This window comes from Macrobrachium rosenbergii, chromosome 16 (genome assembly GCF_040412425.1).
Source record: "Macrobrachium rosenbergii isolate ZJJX-2024 chromosome 16, ASM4041242v1, whole genome shotgun sequence".
Taxonomy (NCBI): Eukaryota; Metazoa; Arthropoda; class Malacostraca; order Decapoda; family Palaemonidae; genus Macrobrachium; species Macrobrachium rosenbergii.
The window spans coordinates 2,258,787-2,267,121 of NC_089756.1; the positions used below are offsets into that span (position 1 = coordinate 2,258,787).

The 8,335-nt window shown below is 53.8% G+C and overlaps 1 protein-coding gene across 1 annotated transcript in view; it reads right to left on the reverse strand.

Annotated features, from left to right (window-relative positions):
* The window catches only part of LOC136847050 (uncharacterized), a 194,365-nt gene extending 186,598 nt beyond the window's left edge, over positions 1 to 7,767 (reverse strand). The window contains exon 1 of the mRNA XM_067118291.1: positions 7,601 to 7,767. Coding sequence (XP_066974392.1) covers positions 7,601 to 7,662 — 62 coding nt within the window. The 5' untranslated portion in view covers positions 7,663 to 7,767. The remainder of the gene's footprint in view (positions 1 to 7,600) is intronic.
* Positions 7,768 to 8,335: the final 568 nt, after the last annotated feature.

The following is an 8,335-nucleotide window of genomic DNA, read 5'->3' on the forward strand; positions in this document are numbered from 1 at the left end:
ACCCAAGGAAAAAGTGTCCAAGGACTTGTGTACAACATCCCGGAGGTAGAAGGAGGTGAAGGTAGTCTGCTGGGACCACACGCCTGCCTACAGCACCTGTGACACCGACATATTCTTCCAGAATGCGAGGGATGGACCAATGTTGTGGACCTCGTGAGCCCTCGGACGAAGGGTACCGGTGTCGTCTTCTCCTGCAGCAGAGTACGCTCTCCTTATCGTCTCACGAAGCCAAAAAGAGATGGTGTTCTTGGACACGTCCTTCTTGGTGGAGCCAGTGCTAATGAAGAGTCGTCGACACTCAGGCTGGAGGTGCAGAGTTCTCTTCAGATAGCGCCGCAGCACTCTAACAGGACACAGTAGCATCTCGTCTGGTTCATTACCTACAAAGTCCTCTAGGGAGGGGATCGTGAAGGACTCGAACCGTGCGTCAGGGACCGAAGGGTTCTGAGTCTTCGCTACGAAATCCAGGACGGAATCGAGCGTAACTGATCTCCATCCCCTCGAGTGTTTAACATCAAAGGAAAGTCCGTGAAGCTCGCCAACTCTCTTCGCCGATGCCAGGGCTAGCAAGAAGACGGTCTTGAGGGTCAGATCCCTGTCTGACGACTCTCGTAAAGGCTCGTACGGTGCACGAGTCAGGCTCCTTAGGACAAGAGTCACATCCCACGCAGGGGGATCTCAGGTGGGCAAAACTGTTCGAAGCTTCTCATGAGTAGGGAAATCTCGAAGGAGGAAGAGATGTCTACTCCTTTCAGCCGTAAGACTAGGCCGAGTGCGGCACGGTAGCCTTTCACAGCTGAAACAGAGAGAAGCTTCTCTCGGTGAAGGAAGGCGAGGAAGTCCACGACCTGCTGAACAGTCCCTCCGACCGGAGAGATAACCCTTCGACGACACCAACCACAGAAGACGGACCACTTTCCCTGGTGTACCGCTGCGGAAGATCTTCTGAGGTATCCTGCCATCTCTGTTGGTGCGCGGCGCGAAAAGCCTCTTGCTCGCAAGAGATGGTGGATAACCTCCACCCGTGAAGACACAGGGAATGCACTGCCAGGTGGAACCACTCTGCGTGAGGTTGACGCAGGAGGTTGGGCCAGGAGGGGAATCTCTCTCGGCGCCTCGGAGAGGAGAGCTAGCAGGTCCGGGTACCAAACGGCCTGGGGCCATTTGGGTGCCACCAGAGTCATTCTGAGATTCGGGGTGATCATCACTCGGCGAATCAGACAGACCGGGAGAAAGGCATATGCGTCGAGATTGTCCCACGGGTATTGGAACGCGTCCTCCGCAGCGGCCCATGGGTCCGGCACGACAGAACAGAAGACCTGGAGCTTTCTGTTGTGCCGAGTGGCGAACAGATCGATGGCTGGACGTCCCCAAAGGTCGAACAGCCTTTCCGCTACTTCCTGATGGAGGGACCATTCAGTCCCTACCACCTGGTTCTGGCGGCTGAGCTTGTCTGCCACTACATTCCTCTTGCTTGGAATGTACCTGGCTGACAGCTCTAAAGAGTGAGCCACGGCCCACTCGTGCACCTGCATCGTCAACTGATGAAGCTGGTGGGACACCAGTCTCCCCTGCTTGTTGACGTATGCCACTACCGTGGTATTGTCGCTCATCAGTACCACAGAGCGTCCCATCACTCGATCCCGGAACTCTTGGAGGGCCAGGAAGGCTGCCTTGAGTTCCAGGATGTTGATGTGAAGGTGCTCGTCGTCTCGGTGCCACACTCCTGAAGTCAGCAACTCGTCAAGGTGTGCACCCCATCCCTCGGGCGATGCGTCCGAAAACAGAAGTATGTCCGGAGGGGGAGTATGCAGGGATACTCCTATCAAGAGGTTCCTGTCGTCTGACCACGAGCAAAGGTCCTTCCTCACCTCCTCAGAGAGAGAGATGAGGAAGGACTGGGGGTCTTGGGACTGGGACCAATACTTCTTTAGTCTCCACTGGAGAGACCGCAGGTGAAAACACCCATGAGGTACTAGCTTCTCCAAAGACGACAGGTGACCGATGACGACTTGCCATTACCGAGCTGGCTGCTCCTGCCGTGACAGGAACAGCTGTGCTGCCTGAACTTGCTGATACGAGAGTCCCAGGGAAAGACTTTCGCTGCCACCGTATCTATCAGCATGCCTAGGTACTTTATCCTCTGCATGGGGGTGAGATCTGACTTCTCCAGATATACCACGATCCCTAGATCCCGGCAAAACTCGAGGAGCCGATCCCTGTCCTGTAGCAACTGCGAGCGAGAGCTCAACAGGACTAGCCAGTCATCGAGATACGTCAGAAGACGTATCCCGTGCGAGTGGGCCCAAGCTGACACGAGGGAGAATACTCTCGTGAACACCTGGGGAGCGGTCGAGAGCCTGAAACAAAGTGCCCTGAATTGGAAGACCGATTCCCCGAGGAGAAAGCGGAGGTACTTGCGAGAGGACGGATGAACGGGTATTTGGAAATACGCATCCTTCAGGTCCACCGTAAGCATGAAGTCGTTCTCCCTGATGGAGGGCAGCTGGTTTGCGCTGTTTCCATCGTGAACTGAGTCTGGCGAACGAAACGGTTGAAGGGAGAGAGGTCTATGACCGATCTCCATCCCCCTGAGGCTTTCTCTATGAGAAAGACGCGGCTGTAAAAGCCTGGAGACTGGTTCCACACGACTTCTACAGCACTGTTGCTCTGCATGGATTGCACTTCTTGCTGTAGTGCGGTGTCCCTCGATGATCCTGGAACATAAGTCTGGAGATGGACCGGAAAGTAGGTGAGGGGAGGCCGAGACTCGAAGGGTAGTAGATATACCTCCCGAAGGACATCCAATATCCAGGTCTCGGCTCCATGTCGCTGCCAAGTTGCCCAATGGCTCGACAGGCAACCCCCTACCTTCGGCAGCTTTTGGGGGGGAACGTCGCCCCTAGCGTTTCCCCTTCTTCTTACCCTTGCCCCCTTTACCGGCTAGGAAAGTGGGCTGAAAAGGGCAGCAGGGACCCCCCTTTCTCGAGGAAGAAGAAGGCTGGGTGTTTCCTTGGGACCCCTTTGAAGACTGGGACTTCTTAGGGGCCGAGGAAGTGCCAGCCTGGCCCGAAGGCCTGGTCGCAGTGGAATGTGAAGACCCGGAGGTCTTGGCCACTGCCTGGTGGACAAGCCAGTCGCTGTCATCGGCACGGCGCTTGTTCACCGCGGCGTCCATCAGCTCTCTGGGGAAGAGAGAGGAGGAACCCAGCAACGGTCCATTCCGCAGGGCGATAGCTGACTCGGGACCTACAGACCTGGCAAAGCGAGAGAGAACGGCATCCTTCGCTTTTAGCACCTAGGCCCACAGGTTCAGTCTGGTGGGCGAGGTAAGAGATAGCCCTACCCCAGACTGGCACAGTCTCCCAAAGCGGAGTCCTCCCCAGGTACAATAGCGCCAGAGGAAGCAGCTACCTTCGATACTGTGAAGGACCACAGATCGAGCCAGGAGACTGCTTGGAAGGCCGCCATGGCGGTGGCTTCCAGGGTTGCAGCTTCTTGCTGAGATACTCTCTGCAGTCAATTGCTGCAACGACAGACCCGGATCCAGATGAGTCAGGTCCAGGTCAACCTGCTTAGTCAGTAACGCCCCTTCAACTGGTGTGTATGAGCGCTTCTGTCGAGGCAGAGGAGGAGGAAGAAGCTTGTCCGAGCAGCTCGAAGTGAACTGTCTTGCCCAGACACAAGACCGTTCACCTGGTCGAGGACCCCTTCGGCAAGCGTGGACCACGGCAGCCCCACCGAAGCCTTGGGTTCTTTCTTGGGTCCCCAGAAGGATTCGAGGCACGACGTACGATCCACAGACAAGGCCATGGTCCCTTCCCCAAGGTCATTGTGCTGACGAATCAGCGCGATAACCTCCGCAAAAGTCCTCTGTATTTCGGGGGTGTCCACATCCTGGGGCAGAGGACCCTCGAGTCCCTCCAGAGTGCGGTCCTCCCGAACTACTCTCCCTGCAGGAGGGAGAACCTCGGCAGACCCCCGTGAACCATCCTGAACTACGCGGGCGTAAGACCTGGTCGAGCCAAGAACCGAGCCAGGTTCATACCCCCACGCGGTAGAACTCTGAGGAGAACACTCTCCGAAGTTCCTCCTCTCCGACTCGCACCCCCTGGAAGAAACCCAAGGGGCAGAGGGGACAGGAGAGGAAGATCGGGCACTCCCACTGGCTTTATTGGCAGAACCAGCAGAGGCAGTGGGCCAAGAGCGGTCACCAATCCGTGGTGATGACGAGCTCCCGGGTCGAGGAGATTGCTTTCGCCCAGGCGAAGCAATCTCCCGAGGAGAGCGGAGCGGCTCGCGAGAGCCGAGCACTCGCCTCCCCCGAGCCAGGCTGGCCGCACGGACGTGGCCGGGGACTGGGAGGAGTGGAGCGAGCGGCTGGCTGGCGCGAGCTTGCGCTGTCCTCTGGACGCGCTCCAGTCTTCTTCGAGGCTGTAGCCTCTCAGGAAGACTGAGCAGGGGACCTCTTCTCCACCTCTCCTTGCGTTAATTGGGCCAAAGCGCTATCCCGGGAACCTGACTTAGCATTTTTCAAAGGAGTGCCAGCAGGAAGAGCCGAGCACCTGGATGCCCGGGCTCTTTCTCTCGCCCCACGGCCTGGTCTGTACGGCAAGAAGTTTCTCCCGTATCAGACTGGGGTACCTGGGTCTCCTTGGGGACCGGTACATGAGCAACTTCACAACGAAAGTGTCCGGCACGTTGACTCGCTGGCCTTTGAAGCAGGAATTTTCTTAGGCGCAGCAAGGGGAGTGTAGGCCTTGGTCTGCACGCCCTTGGCTCCCGGTGCCACTGGCCCAGAGGCCAGGGCTGCGATTCCCTGATGTGAGGATCGGGAAGAGCCGACGAGAGATCCCACTGCCTTCCCTGTGGAAGGAGGCAGACCCTTAGAAGCCTCGGTGCGAGGCTTCTTGGGGGGGGAGAGGCAGGCTTCTTCTCCTTCGGCTGTGAAGCCTTGGAAGGAGAAGCAGAAGAGGCAGCAGACGAAGACGACGAAACCTTCCTAGACCTCTTCTTCTTCTTCTTCTTCACCATCTGCTTCAGGAATGCCATCAGATCCCCAAGCCAGGAGAGCGTGGCCGAAGACTCAGGAACAGCAGGAGGGGCTGCAGCAGAAGATACATCCCAGGCAGAGACCACAGAGGTCGAGCCAACATTTGCCTGGGTGGAAGCAGCCGCACGTCGGCCAGGAACAAAAGTGGGCGGGGCTGGGAATGCAGGCGCCGCCCCTCTCGCGTGGATAGTCAAGTCAGGCCGCACCAGGGTCGATGGGATGGGGACAGGAACAGACGAAGGGCCGGGCTGGAACGTAAGGCGAGGAATAGTGGTCGTGGACAAGCCAGGGTCAGCAACTGGGGCAGCGACAGTCACATACGGGTATGATGACGTCACCATGTAGGTGGGGCGAGCTCGCGTGAACGGGGCCAGGAAGCCAGGCGGCAGCGGTACAGTGTGTTGCAACGCAGGTGACGCCGAAACCTGGGTGTCGAGATGCGATGCTACTGACACCGAGAGCTGTGCAAACCTAGACATGGTGACGGTCGTAGTGGTGGCTGTCGTTGCCAAGTGAGTGGTAACTGGAGCGGGGGGCAGTGGAGCCAATTCCTCCAGTGACGTGCCAGGTAGGCCCAGGTGTAGCCAGATTAAAGTTGGGATCGAAGCCTGGCTATCCAGCCCGAGACCTGAAGCGAGAGTCGGGTTAGTACAGGAAGCCTCTACCCGCTCCGGAGGAAAGAACTCCCCTCCGGAACGGGAAGAGCCCTCCGAGAGGATGTCCTGGTCCAACTCTCCCCCGCACCCTCCCACAAACGATGAAACGAAAGAGGAAGGGGAGGGGGAGTCCTAGCCCGAGGGAGAGGGAGCAAGCAGGGGAAGTTCACCGGGAAGGAGAAACGAGCCCGACACATTCGCCACCACTGGAGTCGTCGGGGGCGTGTTTCCCTCCGACGACTCCTTGGTAGGCTTACAACGGTAACGTCTCCTCTCCTCGAACTTCCCCCATTGCTCGGAGGACCAAGAGCAACACTCACTACATGGGTCGTCGTGTGAACACAAACGTCCCCTGCAAGATGTACGGAGGGCGTGTGGGTCCACGTCGACTCTAGACCTGAAAGAGTTACATTTTTTACCCCCTACCCCAGGACACACATGCTATGGATAGGAAGGTTTGGATGATTTCTCCATAACAAAAAGTGTAAATTTTCCAACCAATAATGCAGAAAAGAAAGCTGTCAGGCAGAGAGCCAGTAAGAACAACGTCCGTGCGCTACGACGGAACTGAAAGCAAATTGGAATGTTTACATCCGGGCGTGGTACTCCGCCTCCCGGACAGTAGTTAACTGCCTAACCACCTTGTTTAAAGTTCAACGGCCGTTTCCAGCCTACGCCTGAAAGTAATCCCTAATGTAAAGAACCGAGGGTTTGTATATTGTGTCAGATCAACTAATATTTCCGATTGTAAATGGGAACGCCTTCAGTATCTAAATAAAGGGCTACTGGAGAGAAGCATTACCACTCGGTTACGCTCCTTTAAATACGCCTTGGCTGTCAACCCAAGACACAGCGCAGGGGAACAACGGCTATGCAAGGTTATCACAAATCATGGGTTTGTATTAACAAATATCAAACACACGTAATATATACACAAAATACATTCAGATCCCACTGGGATAATAAGAGCTTAACGACAGTCAGGCAAGGAGATCCGAAACGACGTCTGCAATGCATGATGGCCAGAGCAAACTGGAATATTCACATCTGGGTAGGTGGGTATTCCGGTCTACCTGGCGGTAAGTAGTGACTAACCACCTTGCTCAAGAGTTTAACGGCTGTTTCCAGCTTATGCTGAAAGTAATTCCTAATGTAAAGGACCGATGGTTTGTATACTGTTTCCAGCTTATGCTGAAAGTAATTCCTAATGTAAAGGACCGATGGTTTGTATATCGTGTCAGAACAAAACAGCAATAGCCTACAATGGGTTAGTTAGATTACCTTCATAGCCTATATCTCATCCTGATATACAGTAGGTTACAACAAAATCTACACATTAATCATTGATAGGTGGGTATAGGCAAGGCCTGAAATCATGCCTAACCTATGCATATCACCTAGGGTTGACCTGGCCTAGCCCAGGCTGGACATCAAGATATACAAAAATCCCTTTCATAAGACAAAGCAACAGCATATTAAGATACCAGTAAGCTTTTACGTTAATTTAAGTTCTATAATGATAAAACATATATCAATTCTAAAATAACACATGATCTACAAGCTCCATTGACCTTGGGTGACAAGTGTCCACAATCCCAAATTTCCGACAGGACACAGAAGTTAGCCCCTTCGTCAGCGGACTGCCACTTCCTTAGAACACCATGACCGGCCACCACTAACGAAAAGGACTGACAAAGGAACAAAACGCGACCGCGGAGTGGCCTTCCGAGCATCACATCACAGAGAATAGGCGGCAGGGAGGCCGACAAACGTTAATTGCTTTCGGTGGGATGTGAGGCTGGGAGGACCAATGGCCGCTGGGTTGGCGCGCACAAGAGATGCTAAGGAACGCTTTTCTCATTTCCCTCCAAGACAAAATCCCTCCACTTACTTCACCCATCTCTGGAAACCCCCTTTGCTCGCGTTCCCTCGGGGATCGATCGCTGTCGACATTTTGTGGTGGGGAACGAGCAAATATGATAGACAAACTGTCCCCACCTTGGGAACCCAAGGCTTTTATTGTTTACAAACCGACCGACCTAAGAAATGAAGCGCGACAAGCGTGCAGCTGCGGAGCGCCTCTTTCAAGCAGAATATATATGAAAAATAAAGATGTTTCAATAAATTACTCACATTTTAATGGTTAAAACCCTTTTAAAGACAGTATTTTTGGTTTATTTTGAACCAGCGCGCGTTTTGGTCAAGAGGAAATGTCACATACTCCTTCTATTGACAGTGAACGTACTTGACAGTTTTGTGGTGGGTCCTGAATTTCCCGAATTAATCCCTTAATGACGCGTCTCACTCGTTATTCAGAGTCCAGAGGTTCACATCAGCATCTGTATCGTGTTGGCATAAGGCCGACTTAGTCTAAATCAACCACCGCCCAAATTGCTTTCTGTTCGATCATTAGGAACGCGAGTTACACGACAGAACAAACGTGTGATATTTCTTTATCAGACTTTATTTTCATCTGTTTTTTCTTAACTGACTAATAATATAGCAGTGGAATGCTAAAAAAAAATCACACAGACATTTTCATTGGCTTAGACAGGAAAACAAGGGACTAGGAATGTCCAAATGTTTAGCTACAAATGTATTCATTTTACTGAGAAATAATGCCTGA